The sequence below is a fragment of the Ictalurus furcatus genome, chromosome 1 (genome assembly GCF_023375685.1).
Source record: "Ictalurus furcatus strain D&B chromosome 1, Billie_1.0, whole genome shotgun sequence".
Classification (NCBI taxonomy): Eukaryota; Metazoa; Chordata; class Actinopteri; order Siluriformes; family Ictaluridae; genus Ictalurus; species Ictalurus furcatus.
In genome coordinates, this window is record NC_071255.1 from 2,664,054 (window position 1) to 2,691,832 (window position 27,779).

General features: G+C 40.8%; 1 protein-coding gene across 1 annotated transcript; it reads right to left on the reverse strand.

The window, feature by feature from the left end:
- On the reverse strand, nucleotides 1–27,779 carry st18 (ST18 C2H2C-type zinc finger transcription factor). The gene is made up of 19 exons (XM_053638271.1): nucleotides 27,485–27,779; nucleotides 26,689–26,900; nucleotides 23,023–23,586; nucleotides 20,583–20,717; nucleotides 16,304–16,394; nucleotides 15,099–15,191; nucleotides 14,656–14,864; nucleotides 13,741–13,967; nucleotides 11,267–11,515; nucleotides 10,280–10,392; nucleotides 9,825–9,887; nucleotides 9,005–9,073; nucleotides 8,816–8,878; nucleotides 8,485–8,565; nucleotides 4,676–4,891; nucleotides 3,604–3,692; nucleotides 3,283–3,386; nucleotides 2,700–2,843; nucleotides 1–170 (listed from the first exon to the last, which is right to left on the reverse strand). The coding sequence occupies exons 1-19, from the start codon at nucleotides 27,568–27,570 to the stop codon at nucleotides 12–14; spliced, it is 2,967 nt and encodes a 988-aa protein (XP_053494246.1). The 5' UTR covers nucleotides 27,571–27,779; the 3' UTR covers nucleotides 1–11.

Genomic DNA, 27,779 nt, shown 5'->3' on the forward strand with positions numbered 1-27,779 from the left:
AATACAGTATATCACGGCGAGCAGACGGTTTCTACATGGATTCCCTTAATGGCCTGTCTGATGCTGTCCAACAAGGCCTTGCATTCTGGCGAATACTCCTGTTCTGAATTGTTGTACATATCCGTCAAAGTCTTGATGTAGGCTTCGAAATTCTGCTCGTTGATTGGACCCTGGAAGGCAGAGGGAGTTTGTAAAATAAAAAAAATCACCATATTCAAGATCATTTCTTCAACATGAAAATCGGGTGTGATGGTATATCGTGATGGGGCAAATCTGAGATATTTATACTGCTAAGATTTGGCTATGCTCGTATTAATATCATGGTGGCCATGCGTATCTTGAAGTGGATTACACTTAGACTTACACTTCTTGTGTACATACACACCAAGACAAAGCCACACAGTGATTGGATTTAGGTTTTCCGCCTTTTTCTTGTATCTTAGCTGAGTGGGGCCTCCCGCAGCACTCTCCTGACTAGCGGCCAGGGGGTGAGCATGCTTGCTAAGCCCTTTCTCTCTCCACTCTCTGCAGTTCACGCCTTAGTCCCCACATCCCCATTGTCCAAAGACTAGCAGGCCAGTGACTTATTCTGTTTGCATATTCGAATGTTATTCTTTCCTACCACAACACACACTCCTTTTGTGGGTTGCCTCCATATTAGCTGGTTTCCACAGCTTGGAGCAGCTTTGGCTCCAAATGACTACCAAGCCATGCTGCAGGATTAGCACTTGTGTAGCCAGTGTCTAAGCTGCCTGGAAGCCGCCGATGACCAACCGTTGTGTGTCCACTTCCTTGGCATGGACCATCTTCAAGAAATGGTCTCCAGTTCCGTCGTAGCCTGTGCTGATGCTGACACGGTGCTGGAATTAGAACCTGATTGAGTCTTCAGCAAAAGTCTACCTTAAAGACCAAGAGCTGATTGTCCTTTCCACTCCTCATGCAAGGAGTGCAGGGACGCTATGTTTGTAGCCACATCTGGGCGACTGGTTCATATCACCGGACCTGCACAAAGTATATACATGGATACACCAGGAATGGATGAGTATGAACTGTCGAATCAGCACATATGCCCTGGAGAATGCTGTTTGCACCCAGAAGTGGTGTGCTGGATATTGGGAAAGTTTGGTTGGGTACAGGTGGACCTCTTCATTGATGTTAAATTGACTCGCTATCAAGTGTGGTTCTCCCCGACAGAGCTGAACAGTCCTCTTGGTCAGGATGCACCGACACACAACGTGCTTTACTGTCTACTGTACACATATCTGCCTCTACTTCCTCTGCTGCTCTCCCGAGTGGACGGAATGCCTTGGCAGTTTCCTCCGTGAATAGATGTGTTGTCTCAAACGAACAGATTGATTTGGCATGATCGGACAGGTTAACCGGCTCTGTGGGTTTGGCCCTTTTGTAGTGTAGAACAGGTGTAGGATTGTGACCTGGCAGTCAAAGAGACGCTCCTAAACACAAGAACCCCTAATACATGGGACTTGTATGCTCTCAGGTGGAAACCGTTCCAAGAACGGTGCTCCAAGATGGGAGCATCGCCTATAGCATCCAGTGCCTGCTTTCTGAAGTACTAGCCGTCCTATAGGGACTGCTAGACAGCAGAAAGTTCTCATCTACTTTGAACAAGTATGTGGTGCCCACTGCAGGACCTTGGATGATATCTTGTATGAGGTTTATACCCATATGAAACCACTCAGGATGCTCAACCGAAATGGGTCTTTTTGCTAATAATCACATCAGCAAAACTCAATGATCGTTTTAGATAATCCTGCCTCTGGATGCTGACTCCGGAGAGACCTTGTGGTTGAACAATAAGTTTCTGCCCAAAGTCATATCACCCACTTATGTTAACCTACTGATCTGGCAGTGTTGAATGAAAGCGAACCTGCCGAGCATTCCTTGCTTTCCAGAGTAAGCACTTTTGGACAGTGGGGATTCAATCAATCAGTGGATCTGGACTGGGCGCTAGACATCACTTTGGCATTACCTTGTACCTGTCCAGGTTTGTACAGGGTTAATATTCTTAACATTGCTTGGGACACAAGTGCAATCTTTATCTTCGAGCACTTTTCCAGCCAGTCAGTCCGAAGATGGGTCCGTTCCTCATGACATGGGGTCATACAGACTATTATCACAGTCCTTAGTAGTCAGGAGGGGTGAAACAGAATGCTAATTATGTACTGTATGTAACTGATACAAATACCGGATAATCGCGTTAAAGCATTCCCGGTCATTCAGAACCTGTGCTGACCTGGCACAAACTCTGCAAACAGCATCTTCCAGGTAATCAGTGAGTATGTGGCAGTAGTCCATCCATCCAACCATCCATCCATCCATCCATTTCATGGACAGCCTGGAGCCTATCCCAGGGCACAAGGTGGGAGACACCTTGGACGGGGTGCCAACCCATTGCAGGGCACAATCGCACACATTCACACACTACAGTATGGACAATTTGGAAATGCCAATCAGCCTACGACGCGTGTCTTTGGACTGGGGGAGGAAACCTATATCAAAATAGCAGTTTTGCTAGAATAGCTGCATCAATAATTTCCTTCTCAACTCCTGTTCCTAGTTGATTAGATAAGTATTAGATGGATTTGCTAGTCTTTTTTTTTTTCCCCTTTTTTTAACACTGTAGTTTATTTATTTTTAATAAAATTTAATCTAGTTGTCGTAGAGGGGGTCTTCTTCACCATTTGCGGTAGCTGGATGTCAGTAAGGCTGTTGATGAGGGCTTGGCTGAGCCGCGCCAGCTCCTTCAGCAAGCTGTCATTGTGCTGCTCGATCATCTTGTTCTCTTCTTCAATGGTCTTAAGGTTGCACTCCATGGACGAGATCTGGATCGATACGGATTGAAAATTGCGACATCATTTTATTTCCACTACATTCCACCATGTTTTCTTTCAACATATGAATGAACACAGGAGACGTGTGTAAGAAACGATACTTTAGTACGGTGCAGCTGAACGCATGTAACTGACAACAGATTCGGAAAAAGAACGCTATCCGTGATCAAGACTTATAAATGTAATAAGTAAACAGTTTCGTTTCTCCGAATCTCAGCGAAAGAAGCAGAGTGGACAGCTAACATTAGTACTCTAACATTAGACTCAGTCTCGTGTAATAGCACTTTAAAGCGAAGATCGAAACATTTAGCTTCTTCAGGCAAACAGCAAATTTACATCAATTGAAAAGCTACCGAGCGTTAGCGGTTAGCATGAACCGACTTTGAATACGGTTTTACATGCGTGATGGTAGTATTTGTTTACGCTTTACCTGCGTCTGAAGCTGCATCATGTCGGCCTCTATTTTCAAATTAGACTCGTTGAGCTCCTTGATTTCGTGATCCAAATGCTGCATGTCCTCACTACTCTCGATGCCTGTCTCACACACACACATGAGAAACGACCACAACACACAAGGAAGGTGAGTTAAAATGCCGGGATTAAATCATCATCAATTAGCACAAGTTACAGCAGCTAAGATGCAGTTATTATGTAGAAAAACGACTAATCCAGATATTCCTGTCCTGGACGGTGATGTCTTGCAAAGCAAATACAAAAAAAACCACACTATAATGTAAAGAACATTACACACCACTGCTGGTTTTCAGTTTGATGGTCATCATCTCGTCTCCCGAGAGCTTCCTCTTGATGCTCTGAGCGTTTAGTGGACAACCTGACAAACTGGAGAGATAAAACGGCACCGATATAAATATATCGAGTCCGAATCCAAGTGAAACCGATACGAGTCGTTCAAGTTTCATGCTGAAAAGCAAAAAAAAAACCCAAACGAACGGAAAATTTGTTAGTTAGAAATACGAAGTGAGAAAATCACTTCTGCAGCACTACAGCTCTGTCTACTGGCTCGGCCATCTTCGATTCACTTCCTGCAGGCGAGTCGATTCAGATTCGAATTACCGAAAGGGAATTCACTTGGAAGCGGATCAAGACCACCTCAATCAGACTGTCTTGGACTGGATATTTTGGTCCACACCTGGGTGTGTGTGTTGTTTGCGTTCTTACCTGCCTAAAGAACCGCATCGAGGCCGAGAACGTTCAAACGGACCAAACTAAAACTACGTAAAAGTGGCCTAGAATGCTTCTTTAAGCCCAAGCGAAGGGAAATTATAACTCCTGTCTTTTGTTAATGAAATGCTTCTTGTCTTTATAGTGATGATAACATACTTAGTTTAAACTCCAGTGTTTGTTTTTTAATCCTGGTTCTACAGTTGAACCGTATGATGGCGAACTTGCTCATACTTTGAAATCTGAATTAGCGATTGTGACCTTATTCAGCCGTGCGTCTGGTTGTGTGTACGTTTAAAACTTTCCGAACTGGAAAACGGAAATGGTTTCGATGGCGGCGTTTTACTCAAAATGGTGATCTCAGGAGTAACGTGGTGGACAAAGTAAACTAACTCCAGGTCAAGATTTACTTCTTATTTCACTTGAAATGCTCGTCGTATCCGGTGTTGATTGAATTTATTAAAGAATATTTATAGAAATAGACACAAAAACCCCGTCAGAGGCTTGTGGTGTCTTCTGAAATGCATAATAATAATAATAATAATAATAATAATAATAATAATTAGAGCTAAATGGTTAAACGTGACAGAAGACCAGGGCTATTGATACATGGTCAGGGTTGAGGTTGCCCCCTCACTCACCTCCTGTGTGTGGCAAACACGTTGTTGGCGTGGCCCAAACCGTTGCAGCCGGGCAGAGGGCAGTGAGGAAGCTCCTGCTTGCAGTTTTTCCAGGAGAAGGCCATGCCGTTCAGCTCCTTCTGCCGCTTGGCAGCAACGGGGCAGCTGCCAGCACTGCGGTGGGAGGTGTATTTCCCCGAGATGTGGCCCTGCCCGTCACAGCCCACTACAGGGCATCTAAAACACAGGACACTGAAGAAATCAGAAGCAGTTTGCCGGGACCGTGGGCCGCCTACACACGCGTGTGCTGCTCAGACGATAGACAGCCATTTTGCAAGTAGATCTCTATACGTTAAATTAATTCCTTCCGAAGTGTTTATTGAGGATTAGACAAATATTACAGAAGGATGAGATTAGCATTTGTGTAGTAGGGTTGTTGAATCTAGTAGTTTTATTCTAGGGGACGTCCACTTCACCTATTTGCAATAGATGGATGCAGCAAAAAAATAAAAAAAAAGTATATGGTTACACTGGAAGAAAATATAAATATAACCTAAAATGCTCTTAAAAAGAATAGTTCCAGTTGAATGAATAATAGATGTGTTTCAGTGGTGTGTGTGTGTGTGTGTGTGTGTGTGTGTGTGTGTGTGTGTGTGTGTGTGTATAACCTATATTACATATTAGGGTGTGACGTTTTTAGAGGAAATGAATAATAGTAACAACAATAACGAACAATTGTTGTGTAAAAACGACGTATGTGATATTTTCTGTTTAATATAACTAACCCTTTTCCGGTATGATGATCCCTCTAAAGCGATTTGTCTTGGATGGGATTTATAAATTAAAAAAAAAAAAAAAAAAAGTGCATTTCAACTTGACACATTTCAAGCTGATAAAATAAAATGCAGAAAAATGTATGAGTCATAGCACTCAGATATGGAAACACACACACACACACACACACACACACACACACACACACACACACAGTTAATATAACGACCCAGAGCATCTGAGTGTTGTTTTCTTTGATGATCATATAAGGCATTTATTAATTAAATAAAAAAAAAATGAGCCAAACTATAAATAATCCAGCTTGTAAATAACTCGGTTGTTGTGTCGCGCACGCCATGGTGTGTTTAAATCCTCCATCTTTATTTACCATGTTTACGGTTTAATAGCTCTGTGACCAGGCGTATCGGCTGTAGAACGAGGTCACTGTGACAGGTTGCATTTCAAGACCCAAACAAAGCAGCGGCCCTCCGTTGTGTGCTTCTTTTTTTCTGTGTGTGTGTTGATTTGTGGGTCACCCCGCCGGGGCGCGTGCAGATGCGGCCCAACCTTTTGCCCCCGCTTAAATTAAACCTCTTGCCGCACACAGACAGATACTCTTTTGTTCCCTTACACTCCAAATCACTGCACAGTGACACGTTTATTATAGTAGATTATCTGGTTGAGGCCAAGCTCAAGTGGGCTTTGCGCTTTGCTTGCACTGTTATTTCATCACCGGGGTGTAAAGAAAAAGCTGCGGAGAACTAATAGCCGGAACGCAACTTCTAGAGGAAAAAGGGGGAGAAAAAATACATGGTTGAACGTTTAATTTATCGCCTTTGGTAACTCTCTCTCTCTCTCTCTCTCTCTCACACACGTGTATAAATACCGTTGAACTTCTCTGAGTAGGAATATAATTTTTTTTCTAAACCATTAAGAAGATTAATCCGATGAAATGCTGATTAAAATGTATCCGTAAAAAAAAAAAGAGAGAGAGAGAGCACGAGAGAGACAAAACAAGCTGGGATAAATTATTTAAAAGGTTGCTTTGAAACTAAACGTAAAACCTCGCAACAAGCACACAAACTCTAAAAGTCTAGAGTCGGCCAATTTAGTTTTTGCCTCTCACCCTCAGGTCAGAAATGAAATGACACAAATTGCAGATAATTGTTGTGTGTCCTGCATCGGGGAGGAGGGGAAAAAAAACCCCCGCACATGATTTCTGGGTCACTGGCCCTTTCTCTGATAGCCCATATTGGGATAGGTGAAAGGCTACCTGGGATGGAACAAATAGCTCGCTCACGCCGCTGCACAGGGGGGAAAATGTTGTCGGTGCCTCTAATTAGAGGAAATCGCAACTCCTGTGCACCTCTTACACACGGAGGAGGTAGTGACCACGTAAAACACACACACACACACACACACGCACGCACCACAATGGAAAATGGAGTCATGCCATATGGCCACCAATTTAGAATAATCTAGGAACATTATAGATGCACCGGGTCTGCTCGCTCCATCCCTCCCTCGGTCTTTCGTTCCCTCTGACACGTTCCCGAGACCGGGGGTGGGGGGTGGGGGGGAGTTGGGGTGGGGGGGTCATTTCTAAGCTCTTTTGCCTTCGCATTTGTAATTAAAATAAAAACACACTGGCACAGATGTAGATGTAACAAGAAGCATGAATCTTTTTCATTAATATTTTTGTACGTGAACAAATATACCAGATCCCTGCTTTGGTGTAATTCCTAACCTCTTGTTTTTGCTTTAGTAATAATTATTATTATTATTATTATTATTATTATTATGATAAAAAGAAAGAAAATATAAAAGATATATATATATAAATAAAAGTAATATGATTGGAAAGCAACCAAACGAAATAATTTCATGGATATAATTTGTAAAGATTTTTGTTTTATTTTACGCTATGGAATTACACACAGAAAAAAATAGCTCGTGAAAACACACAGAAAAAAAAAAACTCGTGAACTTTGGGGTACGTGTACGTAATAGTACGGGTTGATTAATATATTAAGAATGTAATTCTAATAAAGCTTCTTCTGGAGACTTTTGTAAGATGCTTTCCGTAGTGTACGTGTACTAGTTTACGTAGACTTTGGATTTAGCGCGTCGGTCTCTTTCGTTAATATGCGTCATGGTATTACGTTACAGAATTACACAACTTTCCATAAACAACAACAATCATTTGAGAAGTGGGGGATGTGTATTTGGAGAATAACAATGGGATTTTACGAACGGCATTTACATTACAATACGTACATGTTTGATGGTTTTATGTTACACGGAACTTGAAGAAATAAATCATAAAAATAAACAACAACAACAAACAAGGCCGATGGATCGTTATCCATTTCGCCGTCGCGTTTGGGGAGTTCGTAGTTGGAAACTGATTAACACAGACAACATAATTTTAATAACGTTTCCACTAGAGCCTCTTATTAGAAGCATTTTAAAGTTTACATGTACAGTTAAAAATATATATTATCATTACTTTTATTAATATATTTGATGGTATTATGTTAAAAAAAAAAAGCAACTCGCATGTCCTACATAATGGGAAAGTTTTAACCGTGTCATTTTTATAAAGTTTCTGCTAGTAAAATGTGCATACCCTGCTGGGAAAAAAAACAATAGAAACCCACATAGAATTAGTAATGGTTTTAATGGTTATAATGGGAAATGTATTGGTTTTAATGGAAACTGTACGGTCTTTAATGGTAATTTGTTGCCTTCTGTGACATGGTGGTATGTTATGTCTAGTGGATACCATTAAGGACCGGTAATGGTTTTAATGGTTAACAGTTGATGGATTGTAATGGCATTTGTAGTGAAAACCATTAGAATTTCTGTGATGGTTTCTGTTGTTGTTTTTTCAGCAGGAAATAACTACAATTGCTTTATCGTATTTTTTGTATCCAGTGCCGGTCTCGCAAATCCCGAATTATTTAAAATTTATAGCTGTTCTTCTGCCAGAAAAAACTGAGTTGTGTTGTGTTTCTAAACAACCATCAATGTTACAAACAAGACGAAAAGCTTACTTAACGTCTGGCTCCTCCTTCTCGTCTTTGCTCGGAGTGAGCTTCAGGTTGCCCTTCCTGGCACGAGGACAGCCTGACAAACTAGACACAGAAATAATAACGTGTCAGACCTGAGACAAGTTCAGCCACACACACGCATGCACGAAGAAGATATAGCTATTTGGTTGCATCAAGGCGTTTAAAGCCGCCACTCTCGTGCTGAAACAAGGCCACGATCTTGTCAGTCCCAAAATGTCACACGTGTATTTCATCATTCGTTTATTTGCATGGTGAACAAAAAAGAAGATCACTCAAATATACTGTGAAGTGTTGGACGCACGAACTCTCCTACCTTCTGTGGGATGCATAGTTTCCTGTAACATGACCTGAACCATCACATCCAGGGGTTGGGCACCTGTTTACGATACAAGTTGAGTGTATTGGATACAGTAGCATGCCACGTACATCATACACACACGACCTTAAACTGATCAGATTCTACAGCATGATGTTTTAAAACTAGTGTTAAAACAACTCTTACTTCAATTCCTGTGCATTAGCAGCCATCAGAGATTTAAGGGTCTTGTCGGCTAACGGACATCCAGATACACTACGGAGAAAAAATACCACTCGTTTTTGTGTGTGTGTGTATATATATAATATAATGTATATGTGTATATATATATATATATATATATATATATATATATATGTATATGTGTATATATATATATATATATATATATATATATATATAATGTATATGTATAAAATGTGGAACGTTTTAAACTGAATTTAAATGTACAAATGTATATTAGGGATTATTAATAATAGGAATAAAATTAGGTAGGTTTAGCATTAAAAAAAGAAAAGAGCTGGAAATTTGTAAATATAGACTAGAAAAAAGCACAAGGATGTAGGAAGATGAATCACATTAGGTGAAACGTTTGAATCACATTATGTGAATCACTTGAATCACATTAGATGAATCTTTCGAATCACTTTAGGTGAATTGGATGAATCACATAAGTTGTATTTGACCTGCATTACGTGAATTGCTTGAATCAGATTACGTGAATTGGGTGAGTCACATTTGGTGAACCGGATGAATCACATTAGTTGAATTGCTTGAATCACATAAGGTAAATCGGACGAATCGCATTAGATGAATTGTTTATTCACATGTGGTGAATTGGATGAATCACATTTGGTGAATCACATGAATCTCATTACGTGTTCCTGTAGGTGATTCAACTTCATTCAGCTGATTTTAAAAGGAAATGTGATTATAAATGAATAAGTGAAGCCAGGCGTGTAAGGAAATTCTTTCTGCTGACACTTGAGCGAGTATTTACTCTTACCTTCTGTGCGATGCATAATTTCCTGTCACATGGCCGCTCCCATCACAACCAGGTGTTGGACAGCTGTCATGCAGAATGTGTTAGTGGTGATCAGATTGAATTTATTTATTTATTTATTTATTTAAAAGAAAAGTGGAATGATACGATTTAAAAATTAATCTCAATTATTCAAAAATGAAACAAAATATAAATATTTAAATTTTCATACGAATTTTTAAATATTAAAACGCACAGTTTGACATAATTTTGATTATTCATTACTTTGACCCAAGAGTTACAAAGTGAAACACGTCCACCTGTACGTACACACCCGCCATCAGGTGGATCATATTATTATTTTTTTTGTGTGTGTGTCTGTTTTATACAAAAGCTATTTTAAAATCCATTGTATTTCTATGAAATTAAGAGAGATGTCCCTGTTTTTTAAAATCCCTCTGTGGGTTTTTGGTGCGTACCTCATCAGTTCTTTCTTGGTGTCTCGTATGAGCATCTTGTTCTTGGCGCTGGTCATGCTCGCATCTCCGGCAAAGACTTTATCCTCGAGCGACATCCTATCCAGCTGCTCCATCTACAAGATGCGGAATTATTACCCAAAGGAAAATGACATTAGAAAGTATTGTAATGTAAGCACACCAGCTGTTCTGATCCCAGCCATGTTGCTTAAGTACGACAGCGATTGCTACACCGTATACAAATCCATCATAAACTCTCTTTTAATCCCGTGTAGAATTTATGATAAGCCGAAAGCTTTGGGATCGACTTCCATATTACATGTTTAAGGTAAGTGTCTTTAGGCGCCAGATGTCAGGAGAGGAATCGGACAGATGACTGACGGCTGTATGAATGGTTTGGTTTGGTTCGTCAGTGCTAGAAAGTTTTGTGAATTCTCCATATTACCAATATCACTTCACATCCTGCACAAGAGTTTATTTTTGGAGTCAATTTTTGGAAAACACAATCAATACAGTAGGTCTAAAATAATAAGAATAAGAATAATCAACGATGAAGTGGTGTGATGAACTGGAGTTACTGTTACCACTCTCAGGTCAATTATTTTCTAATAACATGGCCTGGCGTGCAGTATTGCTCTTATCCCATAACTATTTGCCAATTGAAATGATTTTTGTCGTTTATTCTTATCCATTTATAGTTACCTCCACATCCACAAAAGTTATAAACAAAACTCCTCTGTCCTGAAGATGTGGGAAAAGTTACAGCTTTAACTGTGACTGTTTTTCAAAGAGCTGACACTGGAGACTCCTCCCATAAATGTTAAAACTCCATTATTGGCCAATCAAAATCGAGAATTCGGCAGTGCTGTGGTACGACATTAACTAACGTAGGAAATAACGTTAGCTGAGGGAACTTTAACGTAAAGATCTGTCAGTTTTCCTCAGACTAATCTGACATGCATTCAGAAAGCTACGTAATTATCCCCATACATCTTTGTCCTGCTGAAGCGGCGCTTTGCTGAAATTCAGGGGCGTGTCCCAGCCCTCCTGCTCGTACACGGCTCGGAAGAAGGCCGTGGAAATTTGGAGGCCTCCGACTTTGCCTAGCGAGGGTTCAGGAGGAGTGAACACGGCTTCTCCTAACGCGGGCATGACCGGCGAGTGGTCCGTGGTCTTCTCCTTCTTCTTCTTCATGCTCAGGTCCAGAGTACCATTCTCATCTACTTCAATCACACAGTCCTGAAAGAGGCACACGTCACAGGTGAACAGGTGAGTGCTGGAACGCCACGAAATAAGTCGAAGCTAAAATAAGGATCGTTTCTGGTGCACAAAACACTACAAAGATCGGATTAGCCTTTCATCGTTCGTACTGTGGTGAAGTCTCTTGTGAACGCCAGCAACAATTTGCACGACTACGTTCACATGTTCAGGTTACGATGGTTAGAGCGGAGTCACTCTTCATACCTTGTACATTTTACACTGGTCTGAATTTGATCTGTTTATCAAAAAAGGGGAAATAAATAGATTTGTTAAAAAAAAAATAAATCAATGTCGGTAGGAAGGTACAATTCTAATGAGATTTTCACCAAATGGAATTTATAATAAATCATCCCTGGATGCATGTATTTATTTATTTTTGCTCTATCCATCCATCCATCTATGCTTCCCTTTTTAGAAACAGCTGTACTGTGTTTTTACAATGAATAACCAAAAATTATTTGTTTATTTATTTAAGCCCTCCCGTTACAACAAAGCCAGAATATCTATCTATCTATCTAGCTATCTATCTTATCTATCGTATCTTAACCCACCCCACTTTTTTTTTCACAGTACTCTCCTCTTTCTTTTTTAGAACAAATAACCAGAAATTTTATCTGTCGGTCCCTCGATCCCTCTCTCTATCTGTTTGTCTGTCTATCTATCATCTATCTAGTTTACCCCTTGAAAGAAAATCCAGAATTTCTTTGTTCTTTCTTTCTTTCGCTTCTCATTTAGAGACAGTTGAACAATATTTTTCTTTCTAATAAAGTTAAAAATGTCTTTCTTTTCTTTTTTTGTTTATGACAAACGAGCAAGGCGGGAGCTGCAGACGGCGCTCGTGGGTCATTTGCGGAAGTTAAACGGCTTCACCGTCGCTTAACGCGGCAGGTTTTCTCTCCTCTGCGGCCGTCAGTTGATGCGGTGAGTTTTTAGACTTTAATAAATGATCAAAGAATCAACAAATTAGCGTTGGTTTAGTAAATAGAGTGAACACGAACGCCGGTTATTAGCAGTCGATGAGCGATTCAGTCGGTGTACCTAATAAACTGGCAATTCAGCACACGCACGTCTTCGCGCCCTGGCGCTTCGCTGAAATGGCACACGGTTAGAGAAAGTGTACGGAGAGAAAGATCCACTTGGCCCGGAACACCACCAGCCGACGTACTTAAAATGCATACAGACACTTGGAGGCAGACGTCCACAGATGACGGAGCAGCTAACACTGTTTTATTCATGCGCTCGCTTTGTACAGTACCTGCGCGCTCTCTCTCTCTCTCTCGCTCTCTCTCGCTCTCTCTCTCTGCCCACTGAACACCGTTCTCTTGCTGTGTAGGTGTCTAAAATCATTTCACACCACACCTCCTCTAGTTCCTCTTAATGCCAAGCTTTAACTCGCTTTTGCACTCGGCCGAGGATGCATTTTATAATTCATTTCCCGACTGCACTTCATCTGAACTTCACGACGTTTTTCATACTTGTGTCTCTGTACTCCCCAAAAAAAAACAGTTCCTACGATCATTCCTTCTCCCCTGCATGCTGTAGTACTTTGTACTGGTACCCATGGGCTGCTGCTGTAATCAGAAAGACTCATCCCAGGACTCTTATTCACAATTTACCACAGAAGAAGAGAGAACAGGTTTCCTTTTGATTCTGGTTCCTCGCAAGGTTTCTTCCTCGCCTCCGGCTTGGTCTAAATGAACGGGACGCTAAGTGCCGAACCCGTAGAGCAAAATATCGTCCGCCATCTGCAGCTGAAAGACAACAACAACGACGAAGACGACGGCGACAACAAAAAAAAATCCGCACGCACACTTCCCAACGGGAGCCAGGAGAACCCCGGCATTAGCATAAAAGTATAAATCAAATGCCTCACCACATGTTTTACAAAAAAGCCTTCTAATTGTAATCGAGAAAGAAGCCTGATTGTATTCTCCCCAACTCCTTTTGATGTGATTACACAAATTCTCCTTTGTGTACATTAAAGCTTTAAGGGCATGGAGGGGAGGAAATAAAAAAAGAGAGGGGAAAAAAAAACCCTCTCTTGTTGTTCTGCCACCAGAGAGACACACAGTTCTCTGTGCCAAAAAAGTGTCTTTTGATGTTCTCTCCCACCTTTTTCATACACAAATCACAGTTGCTACAGAATAGCCACATTAAATACCTCTCCCCCACCCCCCAACAAGCGAGTGCTCTAATTTGATTACCTTTGTGAACGATGCCAGTGGCCGGGCATCGCTGTTGTCCCGGTAACGGGTAGAGAGGTTGAGGATGGCGCTGGACGCCGTACCTGACTGAAGGACGCTACCCGGGGCTTGGGGTTGGCTTGGGCTTTGCCCACCGGGTTTCACCACACGACCACCGGCTGCCAGGAAACAGGGGAATTGTGGGGAGGCTGCAGGAACGGCACACGAACACGTGTTCAGAAATAAAAAATGTATTCATTATGAACTATAATACAGTCCTTTGGCTGAATGATGGATTATGTTTATTTATCAAGCCGTTTGTTTAGTTACAGCGCAAAAATATTCATCTCTATAATAATAAATATATTTAAAACACAGCGCTGTTGAGCAATTGATTCTGATTGGTCAGAAGGTGTTGATTTCGTTTTATTATCTGACAGCGCTTCCGGCTGTCTGCATAGTAACATCCCTCCAGATCAATGGATTCAAAAATGCCCGATTGTTGATATAGTGAAGTTTGTTGAATGTTTAACACGGAAGGAGGTCGAGTCGTAACTTTACTTTGGGGTTTTCTGACATAGTTGCGGTTTCAAGTTACGTTTTTTGGTCTTGTTAACTTTAAAAAAAAAAAAAACAGTATAGCCGCTATAATGTCAGTGAGAACAGGAACTAGTCGGTTTCGTGGACGTTCCGCAACATTATAAGCGGATATGACTGGATTAAAAAGTAGGATGTCGTTCTTTAATACGTCAAATCGTAATCGTTGGCCAATCGCTGTGTTATAAAAGAAGTAAAACATTTCCCGTTAAAGGAAGTTCAACCTGGGAGTGGTAACAGTAACCACATCAGTCGTTTTCCTAAAACAGCGCACCTGCCCAAGGTGTTTTATTACTCGCACAACTATAACCATCATCGTGAGTTCTTCTGCTTACTCACAGTCATGGGGGTGCGAGGCCTCCTGGTTCTGATCAGACACCATCTGGGTCTGCTTGCCGAACACCTGAGCATCGAAGCTGGCGTAGTCGAAATGGCCCTTGCTGTACTTGTCCATATCTTTGGCTATGCCGGAATGAAAGGCGGTCACAGGATGGGCAAACTGGTAGGCGAGCTGCCCGAAGTCAAACTTCTTCATTTGAACCAAAGGTCTGGAGAGGACGGAGAGAAAGAAACGCACCCGTGTTGAACACGTGAGTTAGCAAAGTACAAACCTGCAGTCGTTTATTCAACCATAAGCAAATTATTAGTTCAGGTAACTAATTTGAATGTTTTGAGGGAAGCTTTTAAAGCAGCAACAAAGCACGCAGTCTGGACTTTACCCTCGCTCTGGTGTACATCACGATCTGATGTTGCTACAAATAATTATCTCGGCGTTTTCTTACCTTGCCATCTTGTCTGAAGTTTGTCTACACTTGGACAGCTCATCTTGGGGTTTAGAAACTTTCTCTGCCGCAGCAATCGGGCAGCCGGACAAGCTAGGGCAATAAAACACACTTTTATGGATCTATTCATTTCTATAAAGACGTTAATACACGGTAAATGTTATCAGGTCGTACTCAATCATGTTTTATTTCCCAGCCTCCAGTCGGAATTCTCCCAAATTTGTTAATAATAATAATGTTAATAATGTCTACGTGCTATGTTTTTAATATTAACCATTATTTACAGTGAATTTATTTATCCCGATATGGAAATTTAGACTTGTGATGCTTTTAAAGCTGCCGTAAAAGACGTTTAAGCACACTTCACCCAAACTGTCTTTGCACTCTGATTACCTTGGTTTATTCAGAGAGATATCTCTGTAATTTATCTTCAGAAGCTAAAAACGTCAACGCCACATTCTTCTTTGGAAAAAGAAAGCCAGTGAGTTTGTGTGTGTATGGCCAGCCCAACCAAAATAACTGGAAGGCAAAGAGCTAGCTCGATGGCCTGGGATACGGTAAGCTTTGGGAAAAGGCTAACATTTGATCAAAAGTTGCAGTTCCAACAGTGTCAACATCTTCAGACATGCCAACGTTTCCTGTTTAGCTGCATCGCTTACAGTTATGACGCCTTACTAAGGTGATGCAAGACATTTGTTTAGAACGACACACTTCAGACCAAACACAAATAAAAACCAATTCACTGAAGAGGAAAGGACGTGAAGGAGGTGCATTGGCTTCTGGTAGCGCTTCGTTTCACTTCGCAACGACTTTTGAATTTCGTCCTGAGAATTCATGAGCCCTTGTTTTGGTGAGCCAATAGAAAACGTGGGCTGGACTGCAGCCTCTTTTGGTAGGTAACAAAATGGAGGAGTTGCTAATTATCGAGTAGCGTCACACTGGAGTTACTTCTGCCCTTGTTGCTTGGCGCACATCTCATCTAACACACGTCTGCATCTTTCATTACACATCGGCGTAAGATAATTAAACGTGAATGAGGAAAATATTATCTGAAAAGTTATTTCCCTAAACTTACTAATGTTGGTGTGCCACTGTACTCTAACTAGGACTATTTATCACATAGAGCTGTTATAGCTTCCCAAATAGCCACAGATCTATTTCTTTAAAAAGAAAAAAAGACATGAGTATCATTTGTTTTTGCATACCTCCGATGAGTGCTGCGGTTACTATTGACGTGACCTCTTCCAGTGCATCCTGGGGTTGGGCACTTCAACACATTTTCGTGCATGGCTAGAACTAAGGAACGAATGAAACACGTCAGTTTATATGAACAAAGCCGGCGCTTGACGGTGCAAAAAGCAACCAGAATTAAATGATAGATGGTTAAGGGCAAACCAGTTTATAAGGACACAATTGTTAAATAAAAAAGGGTCTATATAGATTTATATAGAAGTTTTGGAAGGAGTCTCCAGTGCCAAAAGTCTTCAGACAGACGTGCTTTCCAGTTCTTTCGGAAGAGAGAGCGAGGGAACGACCATTTATAGTTGCTATAACAAAAGCGATAACAGGAACTAACTTGTTTCGTGGACGTTCTACGTTACACATAACAACAAACTTTATTTTATTGTTCTTTAATTATTCAAATATTCTAAATGTTTTGCCAAATTGCTTTGATATAAAAGGAATAAAATAGTTCAATACATACTGTTATAGGTTAATAATAAACTTCGAGGTGGTAAGAGTAACTCCAGTTCGCTTTGGGCTGGATCAACATGCCATTGTTGATTATTTTCATATAACAGCACATCCTGACGTGTTTTATTTCTTACTTGTTCGATCCTTTAAGTCATTCTTAAAGACACTGAAGGTATGACATGCTATAGATGAGCCGTTTTGTTGTTTACTTCTGGTACTTTTTTCTAACTAAATGATTAGGTATGGTCCTGCTGGAAATTTAGACCAAGTGTCACAACCAGTGGTTATTCCAATCAGCAGGTACTGTATGGTAGCATGGTGCAATGCACGGGTTCGCCATGTCAATTTCTGCTAGCTCGCATTAACATAATTTCGCTTCTATATCTTGCTAGAACGACCAAAGTAAACAACATAATAGAGGTTCTTTGAACATACAACTCTTTATTGCTGTAGCATTCGGGTCGAGGCAGCGTGGTTAGAGGTGCAAACATTGTTTGGTGTTCCGTATAGTACATACTGTGAACAGGAGCGTTATAACAAACCGGCACTTATCATCAAGGTAATTTGCTGGTATAATGCCAGCACATTTTCCCCTGCTATTCCCAGTCGTGACTAAAATTTGGCTTGCATTACCACCTCTAGGGACTCCTATTTAGCACAAGCACAATTTTCCTGACTTTAAACAAATCTACCCGTTATTAATCTCACCCCACTTTAAAATAAACCCAACTATTAACTAAATACAGAATGTAAATTAAATTCAAATTTATCCATTACAAATAAGAACGCTCGATTTGTGAAATGTTGAACCGGTCGATGTTACAGCCAATAAAATAGTCCAGCAAGGCTAGCTAATTCATTACTGCACTCACTAAACCTGTTATATTGTTAATTTTCATCCCGCCAGTTATTTGTACTTGTTATAATCTCGCCCTCTCCTCTGCGCATCGCACTTTCCGTGACCGTGCCGTTGTCTCCGTGTACATCAAGACCGAGCTTTTCTGAAGCATTTTTAGCCATGGTAGAACTTATGATTTAAAAAAACAAAAACAAAGGAAATCCACAGTTGCTCAGTGATATGAGCTGAACTTGCATGGAAAAAATGGTGCCCCATCCATCCTGGTCTGTTGCGTAAGGATGGAGAAGCTGACGAGTGCGAGAGCAGTTCAGTTCTGCGAGCACTGAGACACGAGCTTCAGGTCTACGCTTTACTCCTGAGTCATGGCTCTCTATTTAAATGCCATTATGTCTTGAACATAACTCTGTCTACATGACGTATCGAACGCGTGCCTGTTGTCTCATGTTGAATCTGTCTCGATATCTGTGTCCTCGACCCCGTCCTTGTTCTCGGCTGTGATTGTGGATCTGCCGTACGTTCAAGTTCTCCTGGGACGTTCGTATTTACGAGTCGGGAAGTCGTAATTACGACGCCAGGTGCGTTCAAGTCACCTCGGTCAGAGCAAGGTGGTGGTGTACCTTCTCTTAATCAATTACAAAAAAAGTTTTGTGTTTTTTTTCTTCTAGAAAATTAAGAAAAAGTATGCACGTGTTTTTGCTTTTTTAAAAATGAAAAAAAATTTTTTTAATCAATTTATGAAGCCACTGTAAACATTATATCGTAATTGTACTATGCTATCTTATTTTGTGCTGGAAACTAGCTTGTTTTATTGTAAACAAAAAGCCTGACAACTGAGACGAGTAAACGTTCAATTTCAACACATTTATCGTCAACTACAGATGCTGCATCCGTTCATTCCTCCGTGTTTTCTTCCACCATGAGTTTCCCGAGTCGTAATTACGACTAATGTCTGTTCGACTTGTAAATACGATCTTTCCGACATGATTTGAACGCACTATAAGTACCATAAAATAAAGGTTTAACCCTGGTGCCTTTACCATATAAGGAATAAAAAATAATAAAGGAAAATAGAAAAAAATCCTTTTATACCACAGCAATTTGCAAACAATTAGAATTTTTGTATTTATTAAAGAATGGCGTGGTATTGTTCCCTCACCAGCCCCTCTCTCTCTCTCTCTCTCTCTCTCTCTCTCTCTCACTCTCTTTTGAAGGAGGTGAAAAAATGACCGAAACCGACAAACAAACACGTAAAGCGTAAACACCCCTGCCCAGGAGTTACAACCTTGCCTCTGACTGTTACAAAGCACTGAAACTGGAGACTCCTTCCATAAACGTTAAATAAATGCCTCCGTACAGAAAACTCCACCATATCACACAGGGGGGTTTTGTTGGTCAAATGTTATTTGTTTAGAAACAATAACGTATTCGAATGAGCCGCTGTCGTAGGAAATGAATCAGCGCCTCAACCTGACCAATCAGATTCGCGAACCCGACAGCGTATTTATCGAACACGTGCACGTACAGATAGCTGGAGTTAGGTTACTCCGTGAATACATTATAATTCTAGGTAGAGTTCGGGATTCGGTTTTTAAACTGGAAATGAAAACTGCATTCAGTCAATTAACTCTGTTCCTTCATGAGAACTAAAAGACACAGATTATAGTTTATCCTATTAACAAGCGACAAACTTCACACTTACTGTTTTTTGCTTCCTTCATCCTACTGGAAATAAATCTCTGTTTCAAATATCAACAAGGAAACAGACTACAAGCTGTGAGGAAAGAGAAAAACTAACGCTGGCTTGTTGGATAGAGAGGGAGTCCTGTATCCCTAATAACTTTTCCCTTTTATACACGTTTTTTTTTTTTTTTTTTTCATTTAGTTTGCAGGACTAGCCTGTCCATTTATTTCTAAACGCTACATCCGCTCTAGTCCTTTGATTTTGCGGAAGACTGCTGCAGCTCTACGACTTCACGCTTTCATACGGAAAGCCCTTAATTACATTTGCTGTTCCTTTTGTTGCTTCGCCGTTTAATGGTGAATGTTTGTGTTGCTTTCAAATGGCGAGAAAGAGAGGAAAGGAGAAAAAAAAAAAAAAACAAGGCAGCGCCTGAAAAAATAAGTGTTTCCACACCATGATGCTGATTTGCATACCACAGTAAATCAAAAGCAGTAGACAAACTTCAGAGCAGAACTTGTGAAATGACAAACGCGTTCTGTGTGCCTTCTGGAAATCTGCTTGATTAAATCTAGGCCGAATTTACCATGGTACATAATACAGTCTACAGGTAAACGCACATTATTCAAATCAGCGGTAGCTTTTGTGTGTGTATATATATTAGGTAATGGAAGAAGGGGAAAAAACCATGGTTGTTTAGGAAAATAATCAGCGATGGGGTGGTGCGAGGAAGCGGAGCTCCTGTTACCACCTTGAACTTGAATATTTGCCAAAAGTGTTTTATTCCTTTTAGACCACAGCGAGTTGATTAAAAAAATTTGTTTTAAAGAATAGAATCAACAGAAATAGAATATTATCAAACAGCGTTTGATGTCGAAAGTTGATTGTGATTCCTATAACAAATTATTCTGCTCCTTTTATACCTCCGCTGTTATAGAAAATTAATCAACACCTTCTGGCCAATCAGAACAGAGAACTCAATTAACCGTTCTGTGGTATAAATTGCTTCTTTTGTTTCCCCCCTAACCATACCATAAACAATAACTATAATTTTACTTGTAGAAAATTGTCAGAATTTGTTATTTAACATAACATTGCAGTTAGATCTGATATAAAGCTTGATCACAACGTGCTCAGCTTATAGCCATGGAGTATAATGTCATTCGAGTGAAATTGTGTTAATGACATTTGGTTCACTTAGACAAGAAGTCCTAAATTATTATTATTATTTTTTAAAGACAGAATAACTCACTTTCAGGAGGCACTCGGACTTTGTGGGGACATCCTGACAGACTTCTGTGGTGTGGGTACAATCCGGTCACGTGACCCGTCCCGTCACACCCGGGCGTCGGACATTTGATGTCTTTCTTGTCTGTTCTTAGCGAGTCTATGGAACAACACACATAGTCACAGTGGCAATCCAGTGTATAGTTCATATTTTCAGCATGTATATGTGTATACAGTCGCAATCAAAATGATTCAACCCTCACTGCAAATCAGGTTTATTGTTAAAATTTAGCGATGAACAAAAAACAAAAGCAATTGAAATAGTTCAACACAATGAATGCTTCAAGTGGTTTCCTCAAATTCAACTGAAAATGCAACTTATAATGATTTCTCCAGTCTCAAACTTATTCAACCCCTTCATGGCCAGCATCTATAGTACTTAGTAGAGCACCTTTTGCTGTTATGACCTGCTGCAAACGAGATTCTGAGCCAGACACCAGCTTCTGGCAGCGTTCCTGAGGAATCTTCTCCCGTTCCTCATGAGCAATGGCCTCCGGTTCAGTAATATTCTTGGTTTTGCGTGCTGCAACCACCTTCTTCAAATCCCACCAGAGATTTTCTATGGGGTTCAAGTCAGGTGACTGTGATGGCCCTGTAGAATTTTCCAGGACGACTTCTGTAACCAAGCCTTGGTGGAATTTGAGGTATGTTTGGGATCATTGTCCTGTTGGAAGGTCCAGTGACGCCCAAGCTTCAGCCTCCTCACAGAAGGCATGACGTTTTCTCCTAGGATTTCCTGATACTTCAGTGACTCCATCTCACCTTCCACACGCTGCAGGTTTCCAGTGCCAGAGGACGCAAAGCAGCCGCAGAGCATCACCGAGCCACCACCATGCTCGACTGTGGACAGAGTGTTCTCTCTTCCTTCTTCTTCCTCCAGACATACCGCTGACCATTGTGCCGAAAAGTTCCAAAAGTTTAGTTTCATCGCTCCATAGAACAGAATCCCAAAACTTCTGTGGATTATTTATATGATTTTGAGCGACTTTTCTTGTGCTTTTGGGTCAGTAGTGGTGAACGTCTTGGAGTTCTGGCATGGAGACCTTCTGCGTTTAGTACGCGCCTTACTGTGCTCACTGAAACCTCAGTACCTGTTGCCACCAAGTCTTGCTGCAGGTCTTTTACAGTCACTTGAGGGTTTTTCACAACCTGCCTTCTCACAAATCTTCTTGTAGACGTTGATAGCTTCCTTTTTCTGCCCCGTCCAGGTATTTCAGTAATTTTCTGCCCCTAGCCAGTTCAGGTGTTTCATGTGTTCCAGCTCAAGCTCACCTGCTGCAATTAATGAAGCCCTTGATTAGTTTATATCAGGTGTGCTTGAGACAACACCTGTTTTGCATATTATTGCTGTTGTGAGGGATTCTATTCGGGGGGTTGAATAATTTTGAAACTGGAGAAATCATTATAAGTTTAATTTTCACTTGAATTTCAGGAAACTACTTGAAGCATTCGTTGTGTTGAACTATTTCAATTGCTTGAAGGCACTTTGAGGGGGATTTTGGACTTTTACACAGGGTTAAATGTCTTCTTGATCAAAGTCGATTCCACGTATTGCCAAAATGTGTTTATTTAAGCGATATATTTAGGCTTATCCCTCAGGGTCTGAACTCTTTCTGTCCTTCCCCATATCCCTCTTCATTGTTCCTGTCCTGGTGGTCGTTTCTGCAGATAGACCACGCACGGGATAAAGGATAGGATAAAGTCAGGTGCACTGTACGAGTGTAGATCATTACCATCCAGAGACAGAATGCAGTTTGGAGTCTGTGCGGTGTGAAATTATCTTACTTTCAACCAGAAGGCCAGAGAAATTAACAAGACTACAAATAAACTCGGGGATGTGGTATTTAAAATTGACCACCCTATTATTAGTATTAGTAATTTAAATGATAATTCTACTCCTACTATGAATAATATTTGTTTTAGTAGTAGTGTTAGTAGCTATAGACAATTTATTTGTAGTAGTAGTAGCAGAATTGTTATTCATAGTAGTATTAACGTTAATAATCATTGTAGTATTATTGTAATTACTTTTAGTAATAGCACTATTGTTAGTCATAGTAGTAGCATGGTTATTTTTAGTAGTAGCACTGTTAGTTGTAGTATTAACTATAGTAGTATTAGCAGTAGTAGTATTTTAAGCATTATTCGTAATAGTAGTAGTATTGTTATTCGTAGTAGTTACTGTAGTAGTACCATTAGTGGTAATAATATTGTAATAATTATTAAGCATAGTATTATAATTATTATTAGTAGTAGTAGTAGTAACAGTATTATTATTATTATTATTATTATTATTATTATTATTATTACTACTAGTAGTAGTAGTATTACAATAGTAGTGGAAGTAGAAGGAGTAATAGTAGTAATAATAGTAGTAGTATTAGTAGTTTTAGCAGTAGTATTACCTTTGTTGTTATGGTAGACAGCACGAGCGTCCATTTGTCTCCGTTCTTGGTTGACGCGTTCCAACAGGAAGCGGTCCATTTCCCTGTAGGCACCATGGAGGAGCTGCCTGTGCATGGCCTGCTCCAGGAGGCCCAGGTTGAGCCGTGCCCGCTCCACACCCAGCGCCCAGCCTCCAAACGGGTCGTCCAGCTTGGGCACCTGGGCCTCATCCTCATTGTCGCTAACCTCCCTCGAGTAGGCAAAATCATCCATCAGGAACCCACTGGCAGCGTGACTTACATACATGGGGAGCTGAAATCCAAAGTGTTTCTCGGGCCGGGCTTCATCAGCGGAGTTAGGGCTCGGGCAGGTGGCGCCGGGCGCGGTCAGAGGCTGAGGACTAATCCATCCGCATTCCTCTCGCTCGGGACCTTTTTCTGGGCTTTTCTCACAAAGGTCTTTATCAAGCCATTTCTCATCGCATCCATTCTGGGAAGGTTCGGGAGAACTCAGGCTGGTGCGTTCAGACCACGACAACGAGCCGTAAGATTTCTCTCTGTAGTCAAGGCAGTCATAGTCGTCATCTGAAAACGAAAGAGAAGAACGACGTACAACGTCACACACACAAGACGTCCAACGTCACACTACATACACAGTAGTACGAACTCTTGGTCAAAATCATCTCTGCGTAATCAAGGAGCCTTACGTTTCCAAAGCAGTAGAAGAAACGAACACGGAACATATCACCTATTCTTCTTTCTTTTTTTTTTTTTTCAAACTTCCTTTCCTGAAATCTCCCTGAAGTAATCTGCAGATAGATGTCTCGGTTAAGATGTACACAGCTCCGAGATTATTTCCGTGTTTCTTAGATTTCGTCTACTGACTTAGAGGATTATTAGACACGGACAACAATTTTCAAATATGAGGACCGGCTTAGCGGGGCAAGACATGAAATGATTTAGAATGATTTAGAAGAACAAGACCCCCTCCCAAAAAAAGCCCCAAAATAATAATTTTACTCTCAATTACTTTTGATTTAATAACACTAAAAACACAAAAGTCTTTGGATTAAAATCAGAAAAATGAAATAAAATCAGTGTGCGCATTTCGTCCACTAACAAAGTAAAAAAAAAAAAAAAGGAAACAATAATAAAAACTGAATCTTTATTCAAAATATAATAAATACTTTGGGTTTTTTTTTTGTTTCAGTTCTTGTAATTGTATTCCTTGTAGACAAGTTATAAAGCAGATGTCTGGTTTTTTTTTTTCTTCCTTTTAGCGAGAAACTATTTCTTCCCTTTAATCCGGTTCCTTAAAGGATCATCCATTCATCTGGTGAATGTGGATTCGGAGCCTGTCCTGGGAATACCGGGAGCAAGGCGGGAATACACCCTGGTTGGGACGCCGGTCTAATCAAACATCACACACATTCACACACTCATTCGCACCTAGGGGTAAGTTAGAGTCGCCAGTCCTCCTACTAACGTTATTTATTTATTTATTTTAAAGGTGGGAGGAAAGCAGAGAAGGCACGGGGAGAACATACAAAACGTCGCGTGTGGTAATGCTTTGTAGACTCGAAAAGAAATGGTTTCTGGCCAGTCATAAGCACAAAACCTTTCACAAACAAGTAAGACAGGCTCGCTTGAGCCTTTTTGGGACCACAAGTGAAAAAACGTGAGAATCTCTGATCTGGCTCGAGGCACTAAACCAGACGAGCTAGTCTTTACTAGAGGCACGACGTCCGAGAGTTTATTTTAGGCTTTAGATCAAATATAAGGAAATGTGCAATTCATTAAATACACATCGCTTATGTGCTTCATTTCCATTAAGGCAATATAACCGTCTCTCTTCCTCTCCTCCTCCCCCCCCCCTTTTTTTTTTAAGGCCCTGTCTGAATCACGACAGAGGTGTGATAAACCAAGCCTGTCCAACACAGATGCAAAGTTAGCCAGTTATGCTAAGTTACAATTAGCAGAGCAGGCATCCAGGCCTACTCTGCCATCCAGATGGAGACAGAGCGAGTGTTCACCAAAAAGTGTGCGCGCACACACACACACACACACACACGGCAGCGAGAAAGAATCAGGGTGGGGGCTTGGAAGGCGAGTGTGGTTGGAGTGTTGGAACAGGTGAATGGTTTGTACTCCAGAATAGCCATTACCGTTGCTAGTGTGCGATCTGAGGCTTGGCTCAAGTCACTTGCACACGATGCCGCCACCAAATGGAAGACTCGCACCCTCCTAAACCCCCCCCCCCCATCCCTTCCTTCCTCTGTTTTTTTTTTTTGCCTGAAATTTAGATTCTGCTCTCTCCATCTTAGAAGTTTTATTTTCTTTGCACTTATTACGTATCAAATTTTAAAATATAAAATTTTGAAAATACAACGTTTTTATGAATGAATTAATATAACGTGATTTAAAAAAAAAAAAAAGAAATTAAATAATATTTTGTATTTATTTTGTAGGACCATAAGAAGAAGAAGGAAAACAATACACACACACACACGTGCACACGAATAAAATAATAATAATAATAAATTAATAAATAAATCAACCAAATTCCATTTCCAGCGCTCAATTTGTAGCACTATTCCGTTGTCCATTTAACGACCCACATGTGTCCAATAATGAGGCATAGGCATTATGCCTAATTATGTATATTTGCACTGTGTTTGATGGCCTAACAAAAGCTTTCGAAAGGGACAATTACGCTTGTTGCTTGGTTACATCGTTAAAAATATACCAAATAAGTGCAGATTATAGGGGAGCACGAATGTGCACGCAAAAGTACGGGCATTGTTGCCAAAATGTTCATAATTCGTTTCATTAGGAAATGGCAATGTTTTTGTTTCGGGGGAAAGGGACGATGCTCCGAAATGTAATCTCAACTTTTTCATATTTTCGTGAGTCCGTTGCCAAAAATGTTTTCATTGCTTGAGTGTGTGTGTGTGTGTGTGTGTGTGTGTGTGTGTGTGTGTGATCCCTTTCCTTTTATTTATTTATTTATTTATTTTTATCAATGAGACACAATATAATTTCTTGCCTTCTATTCTCAGTTTCTGGATTTGCATAATTATTCAAACGGACCTCACTTGCTCAAAATGTAAGCACTTTTTGTTGTTGTTGTTGTTGTTGTTTTAATTCATTTTATTTATTTATTTATTTATTTATTTATTTTTGAATAATTGAGCAGGCGATAGCCCGGTTGTGATCATGATTCCAAAAAAGATATCCGGATACACAGTGTGGAGCAGAGATCCGAGTCTTATCAGTCCAACAACTGCTGTTCTTCTGTCCGGACACCAGTTTGGAAGCAGAGCGTGGAGGAGGAGGAGGAGGAGTAGGGATTCAGAATGAAAAAGTGCTTTGCCAGGAATCTCATGACAGATCAGCTGTCCCAAATTTCAATCTGAGGATGTGACAGACAAACACAGCGGCCCCGGCAGCGTCGACTTCGAGCAGAAATTAATGGAGTGGGGTGTTTTTTTTTTTTTTTTTTTTTTTTTTAGGGGGGGGGGGTCTGGATGGATGGATGGATGGATGGAAGGATATACAGAGAACTGGAAGGGGGAGTGAGGAGGAGGAGGTGGCAGGGGAGAAAAAATATGAATGCAACAGATGGTAGTTTAAAATTCAGCGTCAATTGTTCATCAAAACAGACAAAACAACGGGACATCTGTCTACCTGCTGGAGTGTCAATGTTCCTGGGTGCGTCTTTGTCCTGAGCAGTTGCCAGGTCCTCCTCCTGGTCCTCCTCCTCCTCCTCATCCTCCTCCTCCTCCTCTTCACTGGGACTGTAGTGGCGCGGTTTCATCAGCAGAGACTTCCTCTTGTTAACCGGCGTGCCACGGGCACCTTCGGCCGCGCTCCTCTTCCTCGTCGCAGAGAGGTGCAGGCTGCAAAACAAGACGATCCACACTGAGAGAGACAGAAAACGTGTCAACCAGCTCAAGCATTTCTTGCATCCGGATTTAGGACCCGGGAAATTATTCGCTTCCTGTTCAATCCGCAAGGAAGAACCGATTTAAAAAAAAAAAACAACAACCATAAGCTGAAAATACATTTGTAAATGCCTTGAGTCATCCAGTTCTAATCTATAAACCAAACACCTTTCATCCAAAATCTAAAAATAAAAATAAATCTTCATCTTTATTTATAGCTGTGATGACAGGAACTAATTAAACGGATAAAAAGGTATGACGTGGCATTTGTTAATAAATAAACGTTAGGAGGAATGAAACACTTTGGGACGTAGTGTTGTAGGGAACTAACCAATCACCAAGAACCAAACAAAATGAATGAAATAAAATCAAGCGATAGCAGCCGTAACCATCGGTGCGATCTCTCCGTTGTAATAATTAAATTCCGTACTAATTGCGTAAACTGAGAGAAGACCAGCCATGAGAAAATGGCATGCACGTGGCACTTTACAAGCGCTTTAGGGGAGTAAAGTAGGGGAAGCTGGGAAAATATTGCTTACCTGTGCGTGTCGATGATGCAGTCAGGCGGAACTGCAAACACAGAGAGAACGAGACAGACAAAGAGAGAGAGAGAGAGACAGGACATGGGTAAATACACATTTCCCCACAGGAGCGCTGCAGCTGTGCATGCTCAGGATCCTGCGACTGCTTTTCCACAATCGTACGAGACGCTTTCCAGTCGCCTCTTCGTACACTCCCTCCCCTCCCTTTTTGAAGAACATGGTCCGAGCGTGACAGAAGAAACCACGCTAGCAAGCGACCATTTATTACACGCGTACCCTGGACAAATTGAGC

What these genes read in the sequence shown, in the direction of transcription:
- st18 (XM_053638271.1), bottom strand. Translation starts at nt 27,570, where the DNA reads ATGTCCTGTCTCTCTCTCTCTCTCTTTGTCTGTCTCGTTCTCTCTGTG. An exon ending in AACCGCAGCACTCATCGGAG is followed by an intron (nt 15,192 to 16,303) that starts GTATGCAAAAAC and finishes TTATTGCCCTAG; the next exon opens with CTTGTCCGGCTGCCCGATTG. An exon ending in CACTGGCATCGTTCACAAAG is followed by an intron (nt 11,516 to 13,740) that starts GTAATCAAATTA and finishes TGCCTCTTTCAG; the next exon opens with GACTGTGTGATTGAAGTAGA.